The sequence below is a fragment of the Megalobrama amblycephala genome, linkage group LG17, assembly GCF_018812025.1.
Source record: "Megalobrama amblycephala isolate DHTTF-2021 linkage group LG17, ASM1881202v1, whole genome shotgun sequence".
In the NCBI taxonomy this organism is placed as follows: Eukaryota; Metazoa; Chordata; class Actinopteri; order Cypriniformes; family Xenocyprididae; genus Megalobrama; species Megalobrama amblycephala.
Window position 1 is genome coordinate 33,280,605 of NC_063060.1, and position 27,806 is coordinate 33,308,410.

Consider the following 27,806-nt stretch of genomic DNA (forward strand, 5'->3'; position numbering starts at 1 on the left):
TACTTCACTAACAGCATTGTTAGTATCTCAAGTAGCCTAGTTTAGTCCTTTCAAGATTTATATTAGTGCTATAAATCCAACTTTGTAAATCCATAAAGTGCTCATAAAGACATTCTAAACTACGGAAACGGTTTTATATCGCTAATATTTGTTTAGTGTTTACTCAAATTGAGGATTATATGATTTAGAAGACTGTTTGTTTTACTTAGCGTGCAAGGCAAGTATGTATTTGTTTTGTGACACACATAATCCACCTTTAAAACGACTAAAATGAACAGACCTGTTCAGACCCGACCAACGCTGGTGGCAATCAGATTAGCTGGCTTCCCTATTGGCTGCTCTCTTCGCAGACGTCGCTCGCTATTGGCTGCGCTGTGGGAGTAGCAGGGACCATTTACAGTATAGCCTTTGAAGAAGGCAGAGTGAAGTATGACAGATGAGACTGCTCTGCATGCGATCTTCACCGTTTGCATAAAAAGATGAAAGATCATCTCGATATAGAAGGTGAGTTTTTCTTCCCTCCTTTCAGAGAAACGGATACAACGAATTGGCTTTCCGATTTGCGCATTTACATCAAAAATTGAATGCTAAGATTTTGTTAAACTCTTAAACAGAGTTTACAGGAAACAAAACATGTTCGATCAGTCTTTGTTCCATGGCATTGATGCATATTTTGCGTTATGGTACGTTTTTTTTTTTTTTTTTTATCTGCGGTATTATAAACTTCGCTAAATGTGTAACTTCATTAGAATACACGTAATATGTCTGTTTAAAGCAAGTTCATCCTCTGTACCAAGGCACTAAGTTTTGTAATGTGTTGTATTACGCATAAGTGTAGTACTGTAGAAACTTGCTCTCTTGCATTGCAGCAAGATTTTTTCGGGCAGCTTTCTGTCTCTGTTCCGGTTCAAGTCTTGTTTTGATTGTGTAGTGGCACGCCACAATGGCTGCGTGTCAAAACAAAGTGAGCTACCTACAAAGGCAGCATTTCTGGGTAGCATAGGCGTGTTGAACTTTAAAAGCACATCTGATAAATGTTATGTAGGCGTCTTACTAGGTTTTGAGAGACGGCCAACAATGACAACTAGTCTAAATATGCCTGTCTTTGAAAACAGACATGCCCTGATAATGCCTGTACATGTCACACAGCCCAAAATATTTGGGTTATCCCTATAAAAACCCAACCTTTGGCTCACAGAGTCTGTTTTATGTCATTTAGCCTTAACAGAAATGTTGATATCAGATACTGTTTGACTTTACCATGTCCTTGGGACTGGATTAGTGAATTCCACTGATATTATCTTGCATTATCTCATCTCAGTGCACTGCTATCAGACGCTGCTTGATCTACTCAGCATTCGAGAGGCCATTTCTTTATACATTTGGTTTCTTATTAACACGTTTGTGTACATGGTCGGCATTGCACTTTAATCACTGTAAGGGTTCTGTTAATTTGACACCCGTTAAGACAGCATTTCAGTACAAAGTTAAATGCTTATCTGATTCTTGTAGCAGAAACACACCCTGCTCAGTTGTGTTGCAGTATGAAAATAAACACTGTGTGACTTTGCTGCATAAATTACGCATCGCCTGCCTTGGGATGTTTTACATTTCTGCATTTTTTGCACAGGTTAATGTTCGAGGTGCACAACAATATCCCACAGATGTCCTATGTTTCAAGAAAAAAAAGGCATCAAAAGTAAAGGCCAAGAGCATGCATGAATGGCTCCCCTCCCCACCTGCTCAAGTCAGCGCATTGTCCTTGAGAATGCCACACGGTCTCAGTTTTTAAGTGACATTTTTCATTTTTTGCTTTGCCCCCTTTCTGACAAATCCCCTGATTCAGCTGCATCCATCAGGTTGATGCTTCGCTCTAGCGTGCAGCTGACAGTTTGTTATCTGCTTGTTTCATTGTCTTAGTTTTTGAGACATCGGACCCTCAGCAAAGCTTCTATCATGGGGTTCTAATTTTTTAAAGCTGAAATCAAAGGTTTCACATTTGATAGTATAACTTGAGGTGCATCTAGTGTATTGTATTTCATTATGCACTTGACCCTCCTATTGTTTTAAAGTAAACTAAAATTTAACTAAATTAAACTAATATTTCCGTGACAGGTGAAAGCAAGCTTGTTCAGCATAAAATCAGAGTTTAATGCGAGTACAAAAGTGATAACTATGAGGAAATGTTCTCAAGGTTACACCTTCACAAGTATTTCATATGATTTGGTAAATTTGCCCACAGGACATTTAATAGATTGGCACATTTTCTCCCCTGTGTGTGCCAAACCAGAATTGCTGAAGGAAATTATGCAATGTGAAATTGAGCTGGAGTGGTTTTCAAGGTAACTGAATTCTCCGTCACAGCAAGATGGATTTGTTTTATTTGCAATGGACATTTGTTTTCTGATTTGTAATGATACCAGTTGGATGAGCATGAAATAATCATGACTTCTCACGTCAAACTGTTTTTGTTAAGCCCCTTAGATTTATTCGTAAATTAAAAGTATTTGTGTCTGCGAGTCCCTAAATCCGTCTATGAGATTGCTGTAATGTGTTTTGACTGGAAATCCCAAAGAGAAAGGAAATATTTCTACTTCTCCATCACAAGATAATGTGCACTTAATAATGGATAAGCCCTCAGGGCCGTCTGTCCGTTCATACCACAATAGCAGGCTTAATTGCATTATTAATTATTTTTCTCCTCAAGGGATGGAGTTGAATTATACTTATATGAGCAATTACTTGCATGGTGTAAACCTTTGAACTTGAAAGAGAAGAGCACAATGAGATAACTGTTTTGTTTTCTATGTCATGGTCACATAAGCACATAATTGTTATTGCTGTAAGTGTAACAAAAGGAAGTCTGGAGTAAAGTGCTGGCAATGTGGACACAAGTCATTTAACTTTAACTTGGTCACTTGATAAGCATCCGTTCTTTTCTCAGGTGATTGACGTTTGTAGCACTGGCACACTTCATTTTTTTCCTTGAATATTCCTCCCTTAGTGACAAGCTCTGAGCCAAGCAATTAAAATGCATATTAGCTGTACAGTACCTGAAGGAAACAAATGCCCTCAAATCAATTTTAGATGAGGTTAGGAATAATGTTTATGCTCTGAATTTGTTAAGGTCAGAAGGAGTCATGAGTGCCGGAGGGGTTTTGAACTCTCATTCACTGGTCAGCTTCATGCATGCTAATAGTCATGTGTCATGCAGGTTTCAGAAATTTTGCCTGCAGGCTCAACTAAACTAGGTCACATTTTGCTGTTGCTTGTAAGGGGAATTTTTTCACCCAGTGAAAATTTGTGCTCTCATTGTGTGCGCACATAAACACTTGCTCTAAGTGGATTATGCTGCCCATTGAGTAGAACAACCTTTCATGGCAAAGAAATTACCCTGATTACATGGTTACATTATATCGATAACAGAACACATAATAATAATTATTATTATAATGCATTTTATTTATATAGTGTTCTTCCAAACTTATGGACATTTTAAATTCCTTGATATTATGATAAATTTAAAACATTAAATAAAAGAAGTAGAAGAGGGATATAAAGCACAGAAAAAAAGCAGAACAAAAGAGCACAAAAACGCAGATTAGCAGACAGGGGAGGAGGAGTACTAGATGTGTCATGTGAGGTCTGAAACCCCCTTTACGTGACATGCATTTAGAAATGATTCATATTACACAGCTGTCTGTGATTGAGAGATGCACATGCAAAAAGTGACAGATAAAATGAAATTTATGTCAGACATATAAAAAAATTATCATAAAAATATATCCATTTCTGGCCATATGTATTTAAAATAATAAATATGCTAAATACATGTTGTAAATAGTGCAGATTAAAGAAACTATATTAAGTGAATATATTTCAATGCCAAAATATATGACAAAATGGTAAATGCGAATGCAAAATGTGTTTGGTTTTTTTAATATATATAATATGAAATATAAATTTATTTTGATAGAAAATATATGGCCAAAATACTAAACGGGGAACATAAGTAACTAAAACCAAACATATTTCTGTAAATATATTTAAACTTTTTTTTGTGAAGACATCTTCTGTGGCCATATGTTATAGATGCTTTCTTCCCATTTAAAATCTAAAAAATTTTCAATATTTAGGAGTTCTTTTTTTTTTAATTTTTTTTTATGCACCTCTAATTTCACTAATTTGTCTAGAGGACAACTTCAAAAAGTGGCACATATTACCTCACTCTCCCTACTTCAAGAATAGATGAACTGTAAAGCCCTATTCGGACGGGATTAGTTTTACATGGGGAGGTGGGGGTAAAGTAATTATTACCAGAGCTTCTCAGTGATTTTAGTCCCGTCCGAATGTGCCATCTCAGTAATCATTACGGACAATGTCAGTAAAGATTACGGCGACTTTTGCTTTCTGTAAAAAAGGTCCGGAAAAATTACCTCCGGTAATACTAATCCCATTCGAATAGACCCGGTCTACATTTGTACGGTAAAATTCCGTAATTTCCTGTTTAAAAGTAGTTTTCTGCGCATTTTTCAAGCATGGAAGCACTTGAAGAAACATTAATTTGTGTTGTAGGTGGTGGGACAAGTCTGTGGCAAACCTCAAGTATTTTCTACATACCATTCAGAGCAAAAAGAAGATCGAAGCAATTGTCAGAGGCACAAAACTAATTTTGTCTTTAGCTAAGTTCCTGAATTTAATTAATAAATCGGACCTAACTGTTATTTATAGTTTATATATTTAGATTATATGTGTTTTCGCACATTGTATCAGGAAGCAATGTATACCCACATGACGACAGGGAAGTGACGGCGGTGCGTAAATCGAGTTACCCCTCCCACTTCTGCTAGTTTTACTGAGATGTCTTGTCCCGTGCGAATTGGCTAATTAATATTACAGACATCCTGAGGTAAAATTACTTTACTCCACCTCCCCATGTAAAACCAATCCCGTCCGAATAGGGCTTAAGACAGCTAAATAGATTGGTGTAGGAATAATGTATTTTTGTAGGCCAAAACCCGGAAACAAGTTAGCATTTTAGCACTTCCATTTCCACCGTCCAGAAGTCAAAGTGAAATTTTTTTTTGAATAGGTTTTATTCATTTTTGGTTTTATTCATTATTTATTTTTGAATAGGTTTTATTTTATTTTAGGTTTTATAGGGAATATATTAGTACTTGTAGGTTAATCCCCAACAAAAGTCTCACAGGTATGTGGTTTTTAAGAAGAGAAGGGCCGAGACGTGAATACTAAATACTAAACTTTATTTCAACAATCAAACACTAGTTTAAAAATCACTAAAAGACTGTAAGACCCCTACTACAAACATGAAGCGGAGAAAACAGAGAAAAGGAGACCGAGGCTTACCAATGGGAGAAAAACGTTTGGAAGGAGGTCTGGAAATTTGAGTCTGGAAAAGTATGGAATTTTGAAATGGAAAATGTGTAGGAACCCTGTGTCTGAGGCTGAGACTAGGGTGAAGCTAACTTCTGAGTTGGCCTACAAAAATACGTCAATGCTGCACCATTCTATAACACTGTCATGTATTTTCCTTTTTTTTTTACAGAGTTATTTCATCTTTAGATGGGGAAGGATATTCCTTTGGACTGCCTTTATTTCCAGCTGTGCTCATTGACTGATTTGAACCCCTGGTTGGATCTGCGCTAAACTCATGGTAAGAATCACTCCATGAAGCAGTCAAGTCATTTTTGCATAATCATATAATTAACCGATTAAGCTCTTATACATATTGTTATACATGTTTTTAGTTCACATACATAATTTAGCCTCATCATTCTTCACGATCCGTGTCTAAGCTCAGGGTGACTGTGGACAGTCTTAATCCCTGCTGATTTGTTTGCTTATCCAGGACATCTACACCCAAGTCAAACCTGACAAGAGTTTAGATCCAGCTCAGAGCTAGCGCATAATAAATGAACCACTCTGCCTGCTTGTGTATGTGCCAAAAGTGTTCACTTGGATTAAATTCTTGACAGTCTGTTTTGATGCAACGTCCTCGTCTCGCTTCCACAGGCAGAGCCAGACGTGGATTAAAGCACTGACGGCCTGATCAACACCGAGTGGTTGACAAAGAAGTGCACTGGTGATACAAATCGGCAAGGATACTGTCATTGAAGCAACTAAGTAGATTTGTTGTATGTGCAACAGCCACGTTTTATTGTCAATGGAGACCTTGTCCCAGAGCTCCAGGCTTGAGTGCCAAATCTGTTTCAACTACTTCAGCCAACGGCGCCGTCCCAAACTCCTGCACTGCCAACATACCTGCTGCTCCGTATGTCTGAGCCAGATGAGGCTCAGCCAGAGAGAGATCCGCTGTCCTTGGTGTCGTTACGTGACACAGATCCCCAGCGGGCTTTCGGTCTCATATCTTCCCGATGACCCGGAAGTACTCTCTATTATCAGTCTTTCTCACTCCTCTGAACACACCCCCATCTTTATACACTTACCTAACAATGGTTGCTACCTGCTGCCCGTCCCTATGGACGCAGACGGGGCGCTGCTGCCTGGACAACCGGCATGCCGGTTTGGCCCTAAAAGCGTTGGGGTGGTAAACGTCTCTGATGGGCAGAGCCTCGTGTTGGGAGATGACATGGGTGAGGAGGGGATGGAGGAGGTAAAGACCACAGCATGGACGGGGGTTTGCACTGTGCTACTTGTGGCGTTCATTTTGATTTTTCTGCTGGGTATCGTGTTGCATAACATGTCCTGTGTGTCCAAACGCTTCACTATTATTTCCTGTGGATGAGACGGATAGAACAGAATTTAAGAATTGAAATGGACCAACCAATGTGAAATCTCTTACGTGATTTCAAAAACGATTGTGATCATATATGGTAGATGAGTGAAAAAAGGACATGAAAGAACTCAAGGGCAAAATCTATGCAATTTATGGTATTTCAATGTTTATGAAAGCCCTGATTCATTCATTCTTGGGGAATTTGTTCAATTAATGTGCAGAAATGTCATGAAAGAATCTAGCAGTGTTGACTCCATGTATTTGCATGTTTTGTATGTACCTGAGGGAAATTAACTTGGTCTCTAATACTAGACTAGAGTTGTGCGTTATTGACAGTCTGTAGGGTTGTGCAATTTGTAGAGGATGTGCAACACTAAATTGTAGAAATGAAATAACATGCATAATATGTTATATGTTAATAATGTAGCTGCACTGCCTTTGAATAATGTTCATTGCTGTATATGTATCAAAGTTGGTCCTTGTTTTAAGGTGTTTCAATTTAAGCAGTTTCTTTAAAATACCACAATGGAAACAATCTATTACATTTTTTTACTTGTGGGTTTTGAATTTGCCTTTGATTAAATGAGTGAAAACATCAGTCTCTGATCGATTTGGTTATTAATCATAACAAATTGTGTGTGCTATTTGTGTCATTTAAAAGCTACTAATAACCATTTGACACTGTTATATGCCACTTAAAAAGCTGCACATCAATCATGTTTAAGTTTGGGGTCAGTAAGTTTTTTTTTTTTTTTTTTTTTTATTAATTATTGTTTAAAATTGACAGTAATGACTTTTGCATTGCTAAAAAAAATTTTTTAGTTTCAAACAATGCTTCCCCCCCCCCCCATTCATCAAATAATCCTGAAAGATGTCTGAAGGATCATGTGACACTGAAAATTCAGCTTTGCCATCACAGGAGTAATTTACACATTAAAATAGAAAATAGTTATTATAAATTGTAATAATATTTCTCAATATTACTTTTACTGTATCTTTGATCAAATAAATGCAGCCTAGGTGAGCATGAGAGACTTCATTCAGTTTCAAAAACATTAAAAATTCTTCCCGACCCCAAACTTTTCAATGAGTTTGTCAAAAAAAAAAAAAAGCTTTAAGACACTTAAAGGAATATTTCAGGCAAAAATTTAAATTCTGTCATTATTTACTCGCCCTCATGTACTGAAGTTCCAATCCAAACCTGTATGACCTTTTCTTCCAAAAATATAAAAGAAGATATTTTGAGAAATGTCTTGCATGCAGTAGGAGTTTGGTTACCAACATCCTTCAAAATAAAATCTTTTGAGTTCTGCAGAAGGTGGTCAAACAGTTTTGGAACAACATGGGGGTGAGTAAATGATGACAAATTTTCATTTTTGCCTGAACTACTCCTTTAATGAAACATTATTACACCCCTGTTCCCCAGACATTATTAATGATGTTATCAGCAACTTGTTGGATGTTAGATCAAAATTAGATTTCTCTCATTAGCTTATGTTACAGCTGTAGACCTACTCCTGTGATTTAAGTTGTACTTAAGGCACTAAAATGCAAATTTAAAACATTGTTTTGATTTAATATGTATAATATATGTACATCTAATTAATAATTTTCATACACAATTTTTGAATACAACATTTGTACATTGATATCCAAATATGTGACGAGCTCTGGCCCAGTGTGGCTCACCCATCTGCGTCAGAAGCTGTCAACACTACCCATCACACTTGATTGATGACAGTGTCTTTACCGTTTTGGGGGAAAATATCACCTATCATTCTTGGAAAAGAAATAGCATACATTTCTGTTGCATGCATTTCAACATTCCACATTGTGATGTAATGTGTGGATTAATGCTTTTGACAAATCACTCCTATACAAACTAAATGATTATAATATAAGACAAATTATTATGAGTGATCAGTTGTTAATCAAGGTCATTTTGCATACCTTTTTAGACCATCACTGGAATGTTTTTAAATTGTAATCTTATAGGCTAAGTGTGATTATAAATAGATATGGTATATGAAAAATGCACGTATTAAAGACATCAACACATTTGAGTGATCTCAAAAATCATGACAAGCATATGACAGTACTCAACATTGTAATTAAAGGGTTAGTTCACCCAAAAATGAAAATTCTGTCATTTATTACTCACCCTCATGCCGACGGCTCAGTGAGGCCTGCATAGGGAGCAATGACACTTCCTCTCTCAAGATCCAAGGTACTAAAAACATATTTAAATAGGTTCATGTGAGTACAGTGGTTCAATATTAATATTATAAAGCGACGAGAATATTTTTGGAGCGCCAAAAAAACAAAACAAAATAACGACTTATTTAGTGATGGCCGATTTCAAAACACTGCTTCAGGAAGCATCGGAGCACAAATGAATCAGTGTGTCGAATCATGATTCAGATCGTGTGTCAAACTGCCAACGGCTGAAATCACGTGACTTTGGCGCTCCGAACAGCAGATTCGACACACTGATTCAAATTTTGTGCTCTGATGCTTCTTGAAGCAGTGTTTTGAAATCGGCCATCACTTTATAAGTCGTTATTTTGTTTTTTTGGCGTTCCAAAAATATTCTCGTCGCTTTATAACATTAATATTGAACCACTGTACTCACAAGAACCGCTTTAAATATGTTTTTAGTACCTTTATGGATCTTGAGAGAGGAAGTGTCATTGCTTTCTATGGAGGCCTCACGGAGCCATTGGATTTCAACTAAAATATCTTCATTTGTGTTCTGAAGATTAACGAAGGTCTTACGGGTGTGGAACAGCATGAAGGTAAGTAATAAATGACAGAATTTTCATTTTTGGGTGAACTAACCCTTTAACAGGGCTGATTCACCTGATAACTATACCAAAGACTTTGCCTGTACATCCAGTTGTTTGAGTCTGCTCAATTAATAAATGTGTAAATGTAGAAGAGTGGGAGCTGTCATAGCAGTAAACGCAGGAACAACTCTTCATTAATCCCCATTGCTTTGAAAATTAAGTGTTCAGAAAGAAAATATGGGTGTGGTGTTCCAACGGCCTCCACATACTTTTGGTGTAGATTTAACAATCACTATGCATATTTAGAGCACTGTCTCACAATGCCAAAGGAGCACACCTCATTTACCTCGGCCTGCTGTCAACATGCTACAGAACTGCATGCATTTGCTGAAATCATACAAGAGTACTAGGCTGCACTGTACATGATTGATGGTGTTGTCCACATGTCGGTTTCTCCTCTAACTTTAGTAAATCACCTATCCAAAGGGGCCTTTAACAGGCCATTAACACACAACACTGACACAATCCATCTTCGCAGTCACACGCACTCAAAAATCCTCTTATGCTTTGCGCAAGCATGTTGTCATATGCTTCTGAAATTTACACTTGGAAAATACAGGGATAAAAATATTGTCAGAACAAAGAGCTTGGGATAAAAGGGTAACAAAAAAATCAGCAGTTCTATCCAATTTCCAGTCTTAACTGTCATTTGTGGTCTGGTTGAAGACAAACTAATCCCAGCTAACAGGTTGTGCTTCATTAATAAAACTAGTTTGAAGGAACCTGCATGTTACATAAATTTATTACTTATGGAGCTAGAGCAGCAGGTGGTAGACAAATAAATAATGTGTAAAATCAATTTCAGATAAAATTCCTTTCATGTAGGACAGAGCAAAGCATAAAAACCAAACCAATTCTGATGTACAGAGACCAAAAATGTGCTTATTTGAGCATCCCTATAGGAAAAATATATATAATACAGTTTATATGTTGTCTTAGTCTTGTATTAGAAGATCCCACCAGCAGGAGGCACTAGTAGACTGCAAAACAATTGAGCTATCTGACAACAGCAAGACTGGAGTTATTCCAATATCCCTTCAAAATTTACTCTATTTGTACAACTTGATTAAGAGCAGGTGCCATTTAGTCATGGTATACTGTATAAGTGATGCCTCTTAAAGGAGCACGTTGATTTAATGAAAATCAGTGATCATCTATTCCGTTTGGAATGTGACAAAGGGAAAATTATTAGTAATGGCTAATAATGTTCAAAGATAGACATAAAAATAAAGCTGTTCGCAGGACTGCATGTAATTGCATCAATGGTATGAGGAAAGAAGGCTGTAAATAAATATGTATCTTGCACAAAGGAGTGATTTTTTTGCACTCTAGAGTTCACAACCCAGACGAGCAATTTCATCTAATAGGAAGTCCACATCCTCCCTCTGGGTGGCTGGATTGGAGAAAACACAACGGAAGAAATTCACTTTGTCTTCCAGAGGTTGATAGCCAATCATTGTGAATCCTTCCTCCATCATCTTTGTCTTGATTTTTGGAGCCACCTGTGGGAATTTATAATGTCAGCTTGTAAAGCCTCAAGCAGATAATGGGAACAGGTCTGTAAATAACTAAAAGGAGACTATTTGTCTTCCTTAATTTACTTGTTTATTAAAAAATGAAAAAGGCTTAATTTCTTGACTTACCATGTGAAGTTCTCGGTCTCGCTCTGGGCCTGGAGGAATGCTTTGCACTCGTTTTGGGAGATACCAAAAGCAGACATTACTGTGTTCAGGCTGAAATAATAATACAGGAAATATGAAATCATAACGTGATGACAGCCATGTGTATGTAACGGCTAGGCAGACAGGCTGCTGAAATTCAACATTACTTACAACAATTGTTGAAATCACCCAGCAATTTCCATCTTTAAAATATGCTGAAAGTATACAGAAACATGGCACTTACTTTTCCTTTGAAGACAAGCTGAAAATCTATTCTTCTCTTCAGCTTGTAGTAAAGATACTCTGCATTTTCTAGGCAGTGGTTGACCTGTGCTTCAAAACCCTCGGAGCCCTACAAAGAATATATTCAACATTTTTTTTTCTGTATAAGAAAAGAAAAAAATGTGTTTGGATTGTTGTGCTTCAAGGTTTAGCACTGTTTTTGCCATTTTGTCATATTTAAATCAGAAAAAAAAAGAATATAATTATATGAAATACTAAATAACATAAATATGTTTTGAATATGTTTGGTTGTAACTGGGGTACAATTTCTACTTTTCAATTCTCAATATTGAACTACATTGAACTATTTTGGCTGTGCAGGTTTTGTAATCATGCTTTTGTAATCGAAACTGGGTGTGCTCTTTGATACCAATCTTTCATTTGAAAGTCACATTTCTAGCATCTGTAAAACCACATTCTTCCAACTTAAAAAATATATCTAAACTATGACATATGCTCTCAATGACAAATGCTGAAAAGTTAGTTCATGTTTTATGACCTCAAGGCTAGATTAATGTAGGGCTCTACTGGGTGGTTGCCCTACTGGCTTGATAAACAAACCCCGGCTGGTTCAAAACACAGCAGCTAGAGTTCTTACTAATACCAGGAAGTATGACCATATTAGCCCAGTTCTGTCAACACTGCATTGGCTTCCTATTAAACATTGTATATATTTTAAAATTTTGCTTATTACTTACTAAGCACTAAATGGTTTAGCTCCCCAGTATCTGAGCGAGCTCTTAATGCATTATAGTCTATTACGATCTCAAAATTCTGGCCAGTTAAAATAACACCTAGAATATCAAAATAAACCGCAGGCTGTACCTTTCCTATTTAGCACCAAAACTTTGGAACAGTCTTCCTAGCATTGTTCGGGAAGCAGACACTGTCAGTTTAAATCTAGACTAAAAACGCATCTCTTTAACCTAGCACACACATAACACATTAACAATTTCTATTTTCAAATCAGTTAAATGATTGTTGGGCTGCATAAATTAGGTCAGTCGGAACTGGGAACACTTCCTGTAACACTAAATGTACTTGTTAGATCATAAGAAAAATGGCATCTACGCTAATATTAGTCTCTCTGTTTATCCCAAGGTTTACTGTAGTCAGCCGGATCCATGCCGTATACAGATCAGATGGAGGACCTGCGGCTACCAACACATCCCTGAAGGGTCAGCAGAGATTGTCTCAACTAGACACAAGGCCTCATCGACACGGCAGCCAGTGGTACAGATCCTCAAAAAACCCGTCTCCATACCGGCGTGATGAATCCGATCTTCAACCAGATGAAACTGGATTAAATATTTTGACTGTCCCAATCCCAGTCTGACTTCTGACCTGCAATGCTAATCATAATCATGCACTGTTCAATTGTCATTGTATGCAAACTGAACTTAGCTGAATGATGACATCACTGTGTTCTCCAGAGCTGCTGTATAAATAAATGAACTAAATTAATAACTATCGATTTTTACAACAGAATGATTCAATACTGAATTTAAGATAAACAATGACACAGTTGGAAAACTGGAGTTACTGATTTAAACAGAAACATGGCACAAACAAAACAACAGACTTCTTTTTAACAAGATTACTCCGGAGGGCTATAGGCTGTTTGATCTCCTATGACTCACTCGTAGAGGTGGGGGGATCATTATCGGCAATTTAACATCAGCACTCTGTTAGGCTACCCCCTTTCCACTAGCACGAACCAGGTGCTAGTTCAGAGCTAGTGCTAGTGCCAGTTCGGAGTTGGTTCAACTGACGAGCCTTCTAAGAACCAATTTCAAAGACTATAGAATAACACAAGACGTGTCACTCGTATTGTTTTGAATGGGAGAAAGTGTAACGCGCAATATGGCGGAATAAGTCCCGCCTTCTAAATAAGAGCCAATCGCCGACTGGTAAAGTCATCGCGTCACTTCAGCGGCCGTTAGAATCACCGGTTTCTATAGAAACAGTCAGACGCGCGCCTCCGAAGAGACGAAGCTTGATCCAGCCCGAAAAATAGCTTTTTTTTGTCATGATTCGAGCGTTTAGAAACTAAATTTATGAGCCGGTTGTTGTTAGATTTCATTGGTGATTTCAAATATGAAATTTAATCGTAAGGTTGGCGAACAGTTTTGGAGAATTTGATGTTTCCCCATTCAAAGAGATTGCATGATGCCCAGGATGCCCGAGGGGCGTTTCAAAGATGGCCGCCGAGTGAAATGACTTGTCTTAAAGGGACTTTGACCAGTTTGCCTTTCCACAGGCTAGAGAGCCACCACAGAGCCAGGTCTTGCGTCACTGTATACATCTCATATTGCACAGCAAAGCTAGCGCCGCAGCTCCAAACACAAATACACCAGGCTCGTTTGAGATGCATCGGCTTCTCGCAAAGCGATCGGCACATGACATCAAAGCTCCGCCAGAACGATCCAAAAGTACAAGGAGTCGTATACTCTACAAAAGCTCCCGCGGCACCCGCCGAATCGGTCCGCGCTGCTCCGATGCATCTCGAACAAGCCTTCTATCAACAATTGCGGATGTTTCACTACTGTAGATGCTCATGGCTTTGCGAACCTACATCGGCATCCAAACACGGCTCGCCGTAATTTGTATATAGACAGCGATTACAATCGAGCTGCTATTTCAAAAATGGCGGTCACAAGTTTCTTGTTGGTCATGGTAACCCCGCCCCCAGCCCCTGACGCAAGCGGTTCTTACTTCTAGCCCAGCAATGTTTTGGTGCTACTTACGAACCACTTTTCCTGGTTCGGAGCTGGTGCTTTGTTTGTTGAAAGACAAAGAACTGATTTGAAACTAGGCTCTGGCTCCGAACCAGCACTCAAACTGCCTTGGTGGAAAAGGGGTATGTGTGTACCACAGTTTACATCATTTGAATGCCTTGTGTTGAGTCTTTCTGCCCTAAAGTAACTATCATCACTAAAGTCTAAAGACCATCAAAGGCAAATTAAGCTTTTATGCCTGAGTTGGATGAACTGCTGTCAATGTTGTGTCTTAAATTCTGGAGAATGCTTATTTTGGGGGATTTTAACATATTGACCAAAATGACTGTGTGATGACTAAAGACTTTTATTTTTACTGGATTGTTTTATTAGTGGCCCAACTCACAACAAAGCTCATACTTTATACCTTGTGATTGCTAATATGATTCATTTGTGTCTCAGCTGTTTTCTGTTGATATTGGTCTCTCTGACCATCTGGGGATCTTTTTAAATCCGGAATTGCTTCTTCCAAGTACATCATCTTCACGCATTGTTAATTTCCGTTAATCGAAATCAATTAATCAGATTTTGCAGACTCTGTTGTTTCCTCTCTCAATATGGTCTTTCATCAGCTCCTCTTGAAGATAAGATTTTACAGCTAAATAATGTTGTTGCCTCAAATTTGGGCTCCTTTGTTCCCTTGAAGCCATGCAATGTTTCTTTTGCCCGTTCTGCTCCTTGGTATAATGACAACCTATTCACTCCAAGAAGGCAGCTTGTCGTAAAATGGAGCGCAAGTTGACTCTGGCTTGAATGTATTTTTTCAAGCTTGGAAAGACCATTTGGGTGAATATAGAACTGAAATGGAGTCTGCTTATTTTTATCAGATTATTGTTAATAATCAAAACAATCGCAGATATCTTTTTCATGCTATAAACAGACTGCTAAAAGTAAATGTTGATACCACCCTGCCTGTTTCAAATCAGCTGTGTAATAATTCATTTCTTCAGTTCTAAAATTGATGCTGTCCATGAACTTATTCATGCTGCACCTGTCTCCTCTTCACCACTCTGCTCAACTAGTTATTCTGGCAAATCCTTCTCTAATTTTTCTCAAATTGGCTGTGAGTTGCTGAGTAGGGAGTCATTTATAATGTTCTCAGCGTTTATAAATGACTCTTTGATCACAGGTGTTGTGCCAGCAGCACTGAAATCTTCTGCTGTAACCCCTGTTCCAAAAAAGCATAATGTTGATTTGAACAATTTAAACAATTATCACCCTATATCAAATCTTCCTTTTCTGGCAAAAAAAAATTGAAAGTGTTGTGACTTTGCAGCTGCACAATCATCTCATTTTTAATAATTTCTCTGAGCCCCTTCAGTTTGATTTTTGAAAACTCCATATACTGAAACAGCTTTGGTCAAGTAGTCTGTTAATAGCTTCAGATTCTGGGTCTCCCTCCATCTTAGTGCCACCTTTGATAACCTTTTATTCAACTGTCTTGAAACTGTCTTTGGTGTTTCTGAGACTGTTTTAATCTGGTTAAGTCTTATTTCTCTTATCGCAGCCACTTTGTTTATATGAGTGGTTTCAGGTATGACATTGGCTCTGTCCCTACTGGTGTCCCCCAGGGTTCAATTTTAGTCCCCTTACTTTTTAGCATTAAAAACACGGTTAGCTTGTACTTGATTGTTCTAACTCTGTATTTTATTTGACTGTTTAATTGTGTAAAGTGCCTTCAGAAGCTGCTTTAAAGGTGCTATATAAGATAAAGTTTATTATTATTATTTCAAACAATCTTTCTTCTCCACTCAACTCTCAAAGAATTTTTATTTTTTGTATGGAACTGTCATTTTCCTATCACATTTCTGAATACACGCTTTGAAAAAGGAGAGCGTGTTATTTATTTTAAGTGACATTTATTTTAAAGCTGTCATTACCTTCGCTTTCCACATGAGCCACAGTTTAAAGATGTCCACATGCCGTCCACACTGAATGCTTTTGTCCCCGGTGTCATAGGTCACGTCATAGTGCTTGTCAGGTTGGAAGAGATACTCAGCACAGAGCTGATTACATTCCTGCAGGAGGCCCTGAGAACAACACTTGACCTTTACATACCCTTGGTTTTCAATCCCTCCTCAAGCATCAAGGACTGTTTGCTGCCTTTGGTGATAGTGGATGACCTGGTTTGTCCTGAGCAGTGAAGCTGCCCACTGTTCTTGACAAAAACTCAGAGAAAGATAAATTCTAAGTTTGTAAGAATGTTCCTAAGTGCAATTCTTGAAAAATTCTTAAAGGGATAGTTCACCCAAAAATGAAAATTTGATGTTTGTCTGCTTACCCCCAGGGCATCCAAGATGTAGGTGACTTTGTTTCTTCAGTAGAACACAAATGCTGATTTTTAACTCCAACCGTTGCAGTCTGTCAGTCATGTAATGCGTGTCAATGGTAACAAAATCTATAAGAGTAAAAAAAAAAACATGCACAGACAAATCCAAATTAAACCCTGCGGCTCGTGACGACACATTGATGTCCTAAGACACAAAATGATCGGTTTGTGCGAGAAACCAAACAGCATTTATCATTTTTTTTTTACCTCTAATACGGCACTATGTCCAACTGCCTTGAGCGCGCGCACGGCATCCAGTGCGTGAGGTGTGTACGCGCTCTGGCGTAGTTTACGCAAACGCCGGAAGTGATCTCTCGTGCGTATACGTCACTTATTGTTTACACAGTGCATAAACATTGTAGGTACGACGGCTAATCAAAATGGTACTTACTTGCGCTTATCCAGATTGTTCAAACTGACTTAAAACTAAAAGATTATGCTCTCTCTTGCAAACTCATTTGGGAGTGGTGACTTTCCACTTATTCCCAACTTCTGAGCCTGCTCACCTGAAGTTATGGTTGATTGCTCTTCGGCTGGATATCAACACACCCATTAACGTACTAAAGTTGTTGAGGGTCTGCAGCGATCATTTTTCCCCTGATGATTTTACATACCCAGGAGAGGATCACGTACAACTTAAACCATCAGCTGTGCCTATGGGTTTTCCACATCCAACTGAGGTATGTGAACAAGATCTTTGTATGTGTCCTTTTTATTTGTAAAGCTGCCCTTACAAAAAGTAACCAAATAAAAGTTTTGATGCAATAAAACCATGTTTTTTAGTGATTTACTTCCATTTGTATAACAACTGTTAGACATAGTGGTGTATTAGAGGTAAAAAATGATATAAATACTGTTTGGTTTCTCGCACAAACCGGTCGTTTTGTCAATGAACGTTTTAGTATTTCTGACATCAATGTGTCGTCACGAGCCGCAGGGTTTAATTTGGATTTGTCTGTGCATATTTTTTTGACTCTCATAGATTTTGTTACCATTGACATGCATTATACGACTGACAGATAAACGTCAAATTTTCATTTTTGGGTGAACTATCCCTTTAAGTTAGAAAATAAGAAAATAGCATTTAAGAAGAATTTTCTTCTTAAAAATATTTTGAGAATCTGGCCCCTGGGATAGAAATTCTGATTGTCTTGCATGCTCTGTGGTCTGTACTTTGTTTTCTGATACTGATATTGAGAGCCAACTGTGTCACTTGAAAATACAACTATCACAAAAAGCTGAACGAGGCAAGACTCTATATTAACAAGCAAGGATATGTCCTTTTGGACATCATCATTTGTGTAAATGTGTAACTAAAACTGAAACTAACCATAACAAACATTTTCATCACTTGAAATTAAATAAACTTTACAAACTTTAGTAAATAAACTTTTCTAAACTATAAAGACATATTAAAAAAATGACAAAAACACAACCAAATTACTTCAACTTTTACTAAAACTAAAATGAAATAAGAAAAAAAATATAAAAAATGATTGTTAATAAAAACTAAATTAGTATCTCAATGATACGAAAACAACACGGGTAAAAATGACCTTACACGTGCTGTTTTATACATTTATGTTATGTAGCTTCTTCAGAGCAGTAATAAATATAAAAATATATGGATTTGATATCTCTTTATTTATTTTACAGACCTTTATTTAAGATTAACACCATAGATTAAACTGTCCGTCTCAGCTCACCTTTCTCTTCACTAGAATGGCTGAGCATTGCAGTGGGACGCCCATCATCTTGTGCGGGTTCCAGGTCACAGAATGGGCTCTGGTTAAAAGCATATGAATAGCATGATAATGTTAGAATTTAACAAAAAATCCACCAATTTAAAGTACACATTTAAAATCTAAAATGATTTTTGAAACGGGTAAATGTGGAGGTGGAATCCATTAGACTGAAACTTTTATCAATTTGATGTACTCTAGAAGCAATGCTGTAATTGCGGGTTCTGACCAACCAGTACAAAAGAAATGAAAGAAAGAACGTTTTTAGGCACACAGGGGTTATATGTTTTAATACTGTCTCAGAGTAAATGTCAATGTGCTTTTACCACACTCCCTTTGCAGCTAAAATTGTAGAGAAATGACTTGAATTATCCAGCAGAACACAAAACGTAGCTGCAATGAAGGCGGCACTTTGTGTTGATTAAAAGAAAATGAAACAGAGGGATGTTGAAGAAGCACCTAGAGAATCGACTGCTGACATTTAAGATAGATGGAGCAGCCCATGCTCGCATTAGACAAGCAACTAGAGATTTCAACTAGCTGATAAACAGGTAGCATGTGTATACAGGAATGTGAACGGGTAAATACAAAAAAAAAATTTTTAATTCTGTGGCACACTCCTCTATTGGAGTTAGACATTGCTTATGCCAAATTATTTCATCTCAAACAATGATATCTGCACTCCTAACATGGACTAAATGTTGTACCATTGCCCAGTTAACATTTAGCACATTTAGCAGAGGCTTTTATCAAAAGCAATTTGTGCTGTACTCAAGGTATAAATTTTACCACCAATTTTCCTGGTGAATCAATCCCATGATATAGGCGTTTCTAGTGCCACTAAGCAACAGGAACACATTACACAATCAAAATGACTTTTTTAGGTTACCTTTCAATTCCTTGCATTTTCACACGATGTTTGTTTGACAGAAGCAAGCCTCCACCCCAAGCAGCCTAAATGAAGTTAGAGCGTTAAAGCGCTGCATAATTTTTACTTTATTTAATAAAATGCACATAATAATAACAATAAACTCTTTACATCCACGTGCATCCATATGCCATGCCGCTCACATATGTCCGCTATTTCATTCAGAGGGTCAAAGGCTCCATAGACTGTGGTTCCTGCAGTTGCATTGACATAGAATGGGACCAGACCCTACAGACAGCAAACAGGGATTTTAAAATACACAATCATTCAATAAGCCAACAAATTTGTTGGCTCAGTCAAAGTTTATGGTATGGCATAGTGCAGAAGCCAAATAGAAGACACAAGATATCACATGAGCAGAAGTGTTGTTGATTTGAATATCAGCACCTCGCCTGTAGGTCACAAGTCAGGTGAGCAACTAGGCCCTGGCTATTGGTGTATAGCCTTGAATTCAATCTTAAAGGGGTGGTTGATTATGATTTCACTTTTTTAACTTTAGTTAGTGTGTAATGTTGCTGTTTGAGCATGAACAACATCTGCAAAAGTGACGACGCAAGTTCAATGCAAAGGGAGAAATTTTCTTTTAAAGAATTCTCTGTTTAAGGACTACAACAAACGGCTTGTAGGGACTACAATGAGCTTCGGCTTCTTCCCATGTTGGTGACATCACTAACACTAAAATTTACATGAACCCTGCTCCCGAGAATATGCAACAAAGGGGGCGAGGCCATGTTGGGCTGCTTTAGGGAAGAGGAAGAGTTGTTGTAGTAGAGTGTTGTTGCCATAGACAGTAAAAGAAATGGACACAGCGACCCCATTGGAACTCAATTGAGACAATTGAAGCCCATTTTTAGCGATTTTTAGCACTTCAGTTTCTGACGCGCAGACTCAAACTAAGCTTGATGACGTCAGCAACCTGTCTGACAGATGTAAATCTTCTAGTAGCTGTGCGTGCAAACTGCCATCGTTAATCTTGCAGAGACGACGAGCTTGAGCGGGGAGTTCTTTGGCGTGAGTGAGCAGGAGTAAGTATTCTGATTAATTATTTTGTATAGTATTTTAAAATGTAACGCCAGTACGCCATATTAAGTTAATGCATACTATTGCCTGCGAGCTTCTCCTCCTGTCTGTACGGTAATTTCTCTACTGTGCAACAGAGAGTCGAGTGGTTATGACGCAATCGTTAGCCTATTTTTACAAAAACTGTTTCTACGGGGCCATAATGTAACATAGAAGGTAATGGAGCCCTTTATACATTGTCGTGTATCTTTAGAAATAAATAATGGACAAATGGAGTCTTTAAACGCCTCAGATGTAAAGTTATTCGCTGTCAAAGTGACGCCAAAATGAATAGGAGTCAATGGGATGCTAACGCAAGTGAAGTTCTGCTACAAGATGGCGGCACGCGGCCGACTTCAACTTCCGGTCGACTTCCTTGGGCACTGGTTTTTGTAAAAATAGGCTAACGATTGCGTCATAACCACTCGACTCTCTGTCGCACAGTACAGAAATTACCGTACAGACAGGAGGAGAAGCTCGCAGGCAATAGTATGCATTAACTTAATATGGCGTACTGGCGTTACATTTTAAAATACTATGAGTCTGCGCGTCAGAAACGGAAGTGCTAAAAATCGCTAAAAATGGGCTTCACTTGTCTCAATTGAGTTCCAATGGGGTCGCTGTGTCCATTTCTTTTACTGTCTATGACTGGTTGTTGCCATGCCGTCATTTTACGCTGGAGTACTTCACAAACGAGGGTCAATTCAATGCTGGATTTTTACAAAAGATTAACATGACGGCACATGCTAGTCGATGAGTTGAATCTCCACAGCAACTTAATAAATGTATCCACTAACCGTTCAGTAACGTCCAAATGCATTCTAAAACTTCTTCCTGAGCCTCTCTATCAGTGCTCGACTGGTTTGAACAATATAAGGCTGAACACCGTTACTGACAATCGTCATTTTGGCTGTGAGAGATTCTTGTTGAGCATGAGCAACCGAAACGCAAGCTGTTAAAGCTCCGCCCTCTTTTGGAAAGCGGCCCTGGCCCTCATTTCCATTTAAAGGGACACACACAAAAACGGCGTGTTTTTGCTCACACCCAAATAGAGACGAATTTGACAAGCTATAATAAATGTTCTGTGGGGTATTTTGAGCTGAAACTTTACAGACACATTCTGGGGAGACCAGAGACTTATATTACATCTTGTAAAAGGGGCATTATAGGTCCCCTTTAATTTTTAAGCTGTATATATTCAGTATATATTCATAATATTCATAATGTTTGGCTACAGCAGTACAACTAAACCCTTCAAATTTGTTTTGCTATTAACAGTCCTATAAATAAGACATTTTGAGTAATCTGCATGTTACAATATGGCCAGTTTTACTCACTACAGACAGATTAGCAGAGTGATACACAGTGCTACTATATAAAATGTAACATGTTATATGGATGTGCAATCCATAAATGGCAGGGACCGGAAACAAACGTGTATAATATTAAATATTTAGCTCAATATCAGCACATTTGACCAACCTTAGACTTTGCTGCATCAATGCTGGAGTTCAATTCTGATGAGATCATCTTCCCCCTCACAGAGAGACATCAGCCAGTTTTATTAATCTTGCTAAACTGGACACACAGCAAATGATGAACTTATGATTCCGTCCACCAATCTTACCTTTCATCACATCTGACGACTATAACGTTTTCAGAGCCGATGCCAAGAACTGCTGCAGACTTCTTGATTGAATAATGACTCTAATAAGGAAAGCAAATGTTAAACATGCACAGGCAAACAGCTAACATGATCTGCCCTTTTGGTTTACCATAAGAAGACATAAAATGTTTGAATTAACGGCAGTCCATCAGGACTTTTAAAAACGCTGCTGTGACACGTAACGTCTGACCTCCCAATCAGCGGGTCAGGAGGTAATAGCTGAAATGTGTTGTGCTATGCGTTTCATTGAGTAAGTGGAACTGTCACAGCACGCCTGCTGAGAGTGGAGGTAACAATAATGAGATCATGTACGTGCGCAGAGGTGAACAGCGCCAGGCGAGGTATCGCAGACATCCCGTGGGTCTTCACTGCCGGAAAGAGATGAAACCTAGCCAACAACACACTGTACAGATTGGACATGGTGCCTCCTGCGGAGAAAGCCATTAGCTGTTTAATGAAATACTAATGATGGAAAAGTTCCAATTTTCATTTTTCAAAACACAAATATTAATGCTTCATGTATTTTTGTGCTTTCAGCTTGTTACCAGGACAAAAGATGCCATCTCCATCTTCCTCTTGCCATCCAATAATTGAATGCATTTTTCTCAGAACTACCTCCTCCATGAGTATAAAAACTGGGGATATTTCATAAGTGAACCTGTAAGTGGAGAAGAACTCAGGCTCATAAATGCTCTGATGAGCTGCAAAAGAAATAGAGGCGAGTGGGAACTGTAATATTTTTGCTTTATAAAGTCCACATGGAAATGGATTTCTTTTTAACAGACATTTTAATGATCCTATTACGATCAATTCATTCTAGGGGTGTAACGGTACATGTATTCCTCCCGAACCATCATGGTACGGTCGTCGCGGTTCGGTTCATGCAGTTAGACAATGAATCAGTGTTGCCAGATATATGATAATTATCGTATTTGTACGATAATTTTGACCTCTGTACGATCAATAATGAAAAAAATCCCATAATGTACAATAATTTCAGAATTTTTTTTGACACTTTAAATGATGGTCGTTATAATCGGTTTATACTTTTATTTATCTATTGTTGTAATTTGCATGTCAAACATTTGTTGGTTTAGATCAGGGGTGTCCAGTCCTGCTCCTGGATGGCCACTGGGTTCCAACCCAATTAAACACACCTGAACCAGCTAATCAAGGTTTTTAGGCATACAGGAAATTTCCAGGCAGGTGTGTTGTGGTAAGCTGGAGCTAAACCCTGCAGGACAGTGGCCCTCCAGGACAGAGTTTAGACACCCCTGGTCTAGATAAATAGCTGTATTCTCTACGTTTGTCAAGTCACCTTTATTTATATAACAGTTTTTACAATGCAAATTGTGTCAAAGTAGCTTTACAGAGATAGAGGCAACATAATTTTGGCTGTACAGTCAGCAGCTAAAAATCAATACTGAACTTAAGCTGGACAATCGCACTATTTTAGCCTAAAATAGTGCAATTGTACAGCTTAAGTAAGTTCAGTATTGATTCATTCTGTTGTAAAAATCATTATAGTCATTAATTTAGTTCAGTTATCTATACTAAAACCTAGCGTACGATAATTTTCTTCCAAATATATAATAATTTTGAGCGTCTGGTACAATGCAATACTTGGATATTTCCAATCTGGCAACACTGCAATGAATACAGTCAGTAACAGGCGATCCACATTTATTATAGTAATGTGCATGTAAGGGCTTCCTAATAGTTTACAGCTGTAGCAGAGATAGATTTTTTTATCCTTAAGGAAATTTTAATTATAATTGAATACATTTAAAGACAGAGACACCAAACCGTCATTTTTGTGTACCGTTACACCCCTAGTCGCTTATGTAGTTTTATATCAAATATGTCATAAATGCAATGACAAACATTGAAAACTCCACACTTTCTTACAATATATAGCAAGATCACATTCAACACATGGATACAAAGTCCCCTAAATTTTTTTCTTTTTAAAAAAAAAATCCATTTCAATCGAATGTTGTAACAAATACATCACGATACGAAATCTTATCTTACATATCTTACATATACATATCTTACACTACCATTCAAACGTTTGGGTTCTGTATAGGATTTTTAAAATGTTTTTTAAAAAAAAAACAAAAAAAACAAGTCTTTTATCTAACCAAGTCTGCATTTATTTAAACAAAAATACAATCAAAAAAGTGCTGAAATATTATTATAATTTAGAATAACTTTTTCTATTTTAAAGGTCCCATTTTTCGTGTTTTTTTGAAGCTTTGATTGTGTTTATAGTGTGCAATATAACATGTGTTCATGTTTCGCGTGTAAAAAAAAAACAGTACTTTTCACATAATTTAATTGTCTGTATACCGCTGTTTCCACTGTCATAAAAACAGGCTGATGACTTCCTTGTTCTATGAAGTCCCTCCTTCAGAAATACGTAACGAGAATGCCAGCGGTTCCTGTGTTGTGATTCGACAGCTCTGAGCGCACCGTGCCCGGAAAAGTCACGCCTCTTACCATAACGTGGAGATGCACGCGCTCAGTGTTATTGTAAACATGTCTTTAATTTTACCCTATCACTTTGAGCCGGAATCAGACCCGGTGATTGGACTGCGGGATGAAAATAACAGCGTTTCGACGACATGGCGACAAACACACTCTACAAACGCAACTCTTGTGTATTCCTGTGGGCGGAGGTTACTCAAAAAACTGTTTTAGTGACGTCATTAAAGAAGGAAGTAGAGGGATGTAGTCCAAACTGACCGTTCGATGTAGGCGACTTCTGTTAAATAAAATATCTCGCTTGGCATTGAACTTTGAGCTTTAAAATTTTACAGATTTTATTTATACTCTAACAACAACATTACACACTAACTAAAGTTTGAAACATGGGATCACGAAGAACGGGACCTTTAAAATAATTCCCTGCATGACACAGTTGAATTTACTGCATCATTACTCCAGTCTTCAGTGTCACATGATCCTTCAGAAATCATTCTGATATGTTGATTTGCTTCTAAAGAAACATTTCAATCAATGTTGAAAACAGTTGGGATGTTTAATATTTCTGTGGAAACTGTGTTTTCAGCATTCTTTGAAATGCATTTTACATGCATTTATTTGAAATAAAAATCTTTTGTATCATAATAAATAACTTTTGCTCAATTTAATGTGTTCTTGCTGAATACGTATTCATTTCTTTAAAAAAAAAAAAAAAAAAAAATCTGACTGACCCCAAATTTTTGAACACTATTATATCTCTAAACTGTGTAAAAGAATGTCAAATACAAACTTTTCATCCCTATACCTTATTTCTAAATTTCAGTGTTGCAACCAAGTCTCCCCAACATTTATTTTCTGTTTTTATAATTAAAATATGAATGTTGAAGAAATTAAACTTAATGAACGAGCCTCACATGTTTGTATTTGCTGTGGATGTCAACCATTCTCCTGCTAGACCAATGATGTCAAGTCCGGTTGACAGCTGGTTGAAGAATCTTGGATTACCTAGCAACATTAAAGAACAATATTAACAAAAGCTTCCACTAAACACAACTGTGTCGTTTTTCTTGTTCTTACCTGTTTTAACTCCATATTTCAGTGTGTCTCTGCAGTCCACCAGTAGCTGCTCCAGATTATCCGGCTGGTCAGGAAGCTCCAGGCTGAATCCCTCCAGACCTTCCTTGAGCTGGTGTGGATAGTGAAAATCTAGAACTTTGGAGCCGCGTTTCAAGGATTTACTGATGTAGTCCAGCAAGATGTTAACCAGCTCCTGCAGGAAGTGCTTGGTTGCTTCCTCTCCCTCTTCAGCAGGGAGCAGATCTGAGCAAACCCAAAATCCACATCATTCTCACAAAGTTTACATTTTCTTACTTAGCAAGGACATCAACAGGTTGTTCTGTCAATCAATTTATGAAGGTTGTAATTTACATTCCAGCAATTCTTTGACATTCTTTTCTAAAATAGCTCGTATCCAGAGCAGTTGGAACACAGTTCTTTGGTTTAATTTGCATTCTAAATTTGAAAATGTAAAAACTTTTAAAAGCGCTCTGAAATAATTTGAATTCACTCTTCTGGATAAAAATATTTACTTTGTGGAAGTAATTGCAGCAGAATTAAAAATGAATCTCAGTTAAATTAATATTTACTTTTTTTATTTTTCATGTGGCAAATGCTTTTGTCCGAAACGGCTCAGAGTGAAAGTTATACATTATATAATTTCATTCCATTGTAACAATATTTGAATAGATAATTGAATGTCAAACCATGCAGAATGAACTGCTATTTGCTACTTGAAGTCTGAACATGTTTCAGTCAAAACACTCTTTACACTTAGTATCAAACTGAAAAAAAAAAAAAACCCACAATGCCACAATACTGGTCTGTAGTGCTTTTAAAAAAATGTTGTTGTACTGCAAGGGGAAGCTCAGACATTTCGCCACCCTTTCATTTAAGTGTTTGCTGTACCTTTGCTGTGGATGCAGCTGAAGTCATGGGCTACGCGCCCACTATCATATTTCAGGGCGTCATCGGTGTTTCCTAAAGAACCTGTGTCCTGTTTGCTCTTGTCCAAATGCTGCCTATCAGCTTGTGTGAACTCCATTATGTTTCCAATAGACCTGCACACATATCAACATACCATCTCAAACACCCGGATCAACATACCAGCTCAAACACCCACAGATACTTCATTATTATGTTTATGTTTTCAGTTTTAGTCATTTTAGTTTGTCAACTTCAACTTATTTTATTTCAGTTAACTGCCAAGGCAACATTTCTACATTCCATTTAATTCTTTTAAGTTTTGCAGTATTTAGTGCATACTTTATTTTTATTTCAGCTTTATTTCAATTAATGAAAATAATTTAATAGTTTTGGTTTTATTAAACAATAACAACACTGAGACAAACACACAAAACTTTTACATGATACCACTTCATGAAAAAATTTAAAATCCAAACCAAAAATGGTTTAATATCAGCAGTGAACAACCACTTATGTGAATACCAATCACTGATTGTTAACACAGATTATTGCAGATTCAGATATTGTACAGTATGATTAAATTAAAAGCATGGAATGGTATTGTAACACGTTATAATAATCAACAATAAATCAATGTAGTTTACCTTCTCATTGAGGCATCCACTGTTGTAGACTGTTAATATCTAGAGTCTGTGCCAAATGGCTGAAATTTATAAAAGGCTTAGCCTCCACCCCAGGGTTGAAAATCAACCAGCCTTCAGTCAAACTAGGTGTGGTCATAGCGCATGGCTTTCCATCCCAATGAAAGCAATGCTATTACATAAGGATAAAAAAAAGCCCACAGTCTCATCACCTTTTCAGACTCTCTCTCTTCTTTTGTTAATTGATTTGAATGTGTTCATTCTCTCCACTGCCTTGACACAGACAGATGCCTAGGCATGAAAAAAGGGGTTTATGTGAAGATGGAAAAATCTTGAAGCAGTCAAGTGACAGTAGCTCTGCTCTTCAAGGCCAAATGTCTCCCCTATATGAATCCTGCAGGCTTGTTAAGTATATACCAATTTGACCCTGTAGCACTTACCTTGATTTCTATTCTTCTTCCATCTATTTGTGTATTTATAAAAAAAAAAAAAAAATTCCTTGCTACGAGCACTTTACTGACATAACTGACTTCACACAGCACTTACATACTGTTGTTCTCATGTTGATTTGATTGATTCTACTATTCTCATTTGTAAGTCGCTTTGGATAAAAGCGTCTGCTGAGTGACTAAATGTAATATACAGTAT

General features: G+C 37.5%; 2 protein-coding genes across 5 annotated transcripts; one reads left to right on the top strand and one right to left on the bottom strand.

The window, feature by feature from the left end:
* The first annotated feature begins 365 nt into the window (after positions 1 to 365).
* Positions 366 to 13,387, top strand: rnf152 (ring finger protein 152). Of its 4 annotated transcripts, none has more exons than XM_048163203.1 (4): positions 366 to 504; positions 5,567 to 5,674; positions 6,034 to 6,634; positions 12,648 to 13,387. In XM_048163203.1, the coding sequence occupies exons 3-4, from the start codon at positions 6,158 to 6,160 to the stop codon at positions 12,816 to 12,818; spliced, it is 648 nt and encodes a 215-aa protein (XP_048019160.1). In that variant the 5' UTR covers positions 366 to 504; positions 5,567 to 5,674; positions 6,034 to 6,157; the 3' UTR covers positions 12,819 to 13,387. The 4 variants fall into 4 exon arrangements, with proteins under 4 accessions (XP_048019160.1, XP_048019163.1, XP_048019161.1 ...); XM_048163204.1 differs by lacking the exon at positions 366 to 504 and adding an exon at positions 1,792 to 2,342; XM_048163205.1 differs by lacking the exon at positions 366 to 504 and adding an exon at positions 4,934 to 5,418.
* Positions 10,706 to 27,379, bottom strand: gad3 (glutamate decarboxylase 3). The gene is made up of 15 exons (XM_048163202.1): positions 27,162 to 27,379; positions 26,500 to 26,651; positions 25,612 to 25,854; positions 25,449 to 25,539; positions 22,593 to 22,705; positions 22,360 to 22,475; positions 22,009 to 22,088; positions 21,864 to 21,918; positions 19,434 to 19,550; positions 19,284 to 19,348; positions 18,359 to 18,437; positions 16,204 to 16,353; positions 11,509 to 11,616; positions 11,247 to 11,336; positions 10,706 to 11,105 (listed from the first exon to the last, which is right to left on the bottom strand). The coding sequence occupies exons 1-15, from the start codon at positions 27,167 to 27,169 to the stop codon at positions 10,932 to 10,934; spliced, it is 1,641 nt and encodes a 546-aa protein (XP_048019159.1). The 5' UTR covers positions 27,170 to 27,379; the 3' UTR covers positions 10,706 to 10,931.
* Positions 27,380 to 27,806: the final 427 nt, after the last annotated feature.

Excerpts from the sequence above, each read along its gene's own strand:
- gad3 (XM_048163202.1), bottom strand. Across the intron at positions 25,855-26,499 it reads CAGCTGCATCCACAGCAAAG|ATCTGCTCCCTGCTGAAGAG; the intron begins GTACAGCAAACA and ends GGGTTTGCTCAG. Across the intron at positions 21,919-22,008 it reads GTCGTCAGATGTGATGAAAG|GGGGAAGATGATCTCATCAG; the intron begins GTAAGATTGGTG and ends TCTCTCTGTGAG.
- rnf152 (XM_048163203.1), top strand. The coding sequence starts at position 6,158 with ATGTGCAACAGCCACGTTTTATTGTCAATGGAGACCTTGTCCCAGAGC. Across the intron at positions 6,635-12,647 it reads GTGAGGAGGGGATGGAGGAG|GTTTACTGTAGTCAGCCGGA; the intron begins GTAAAGACCACA and ends GTTTATCCCAAG.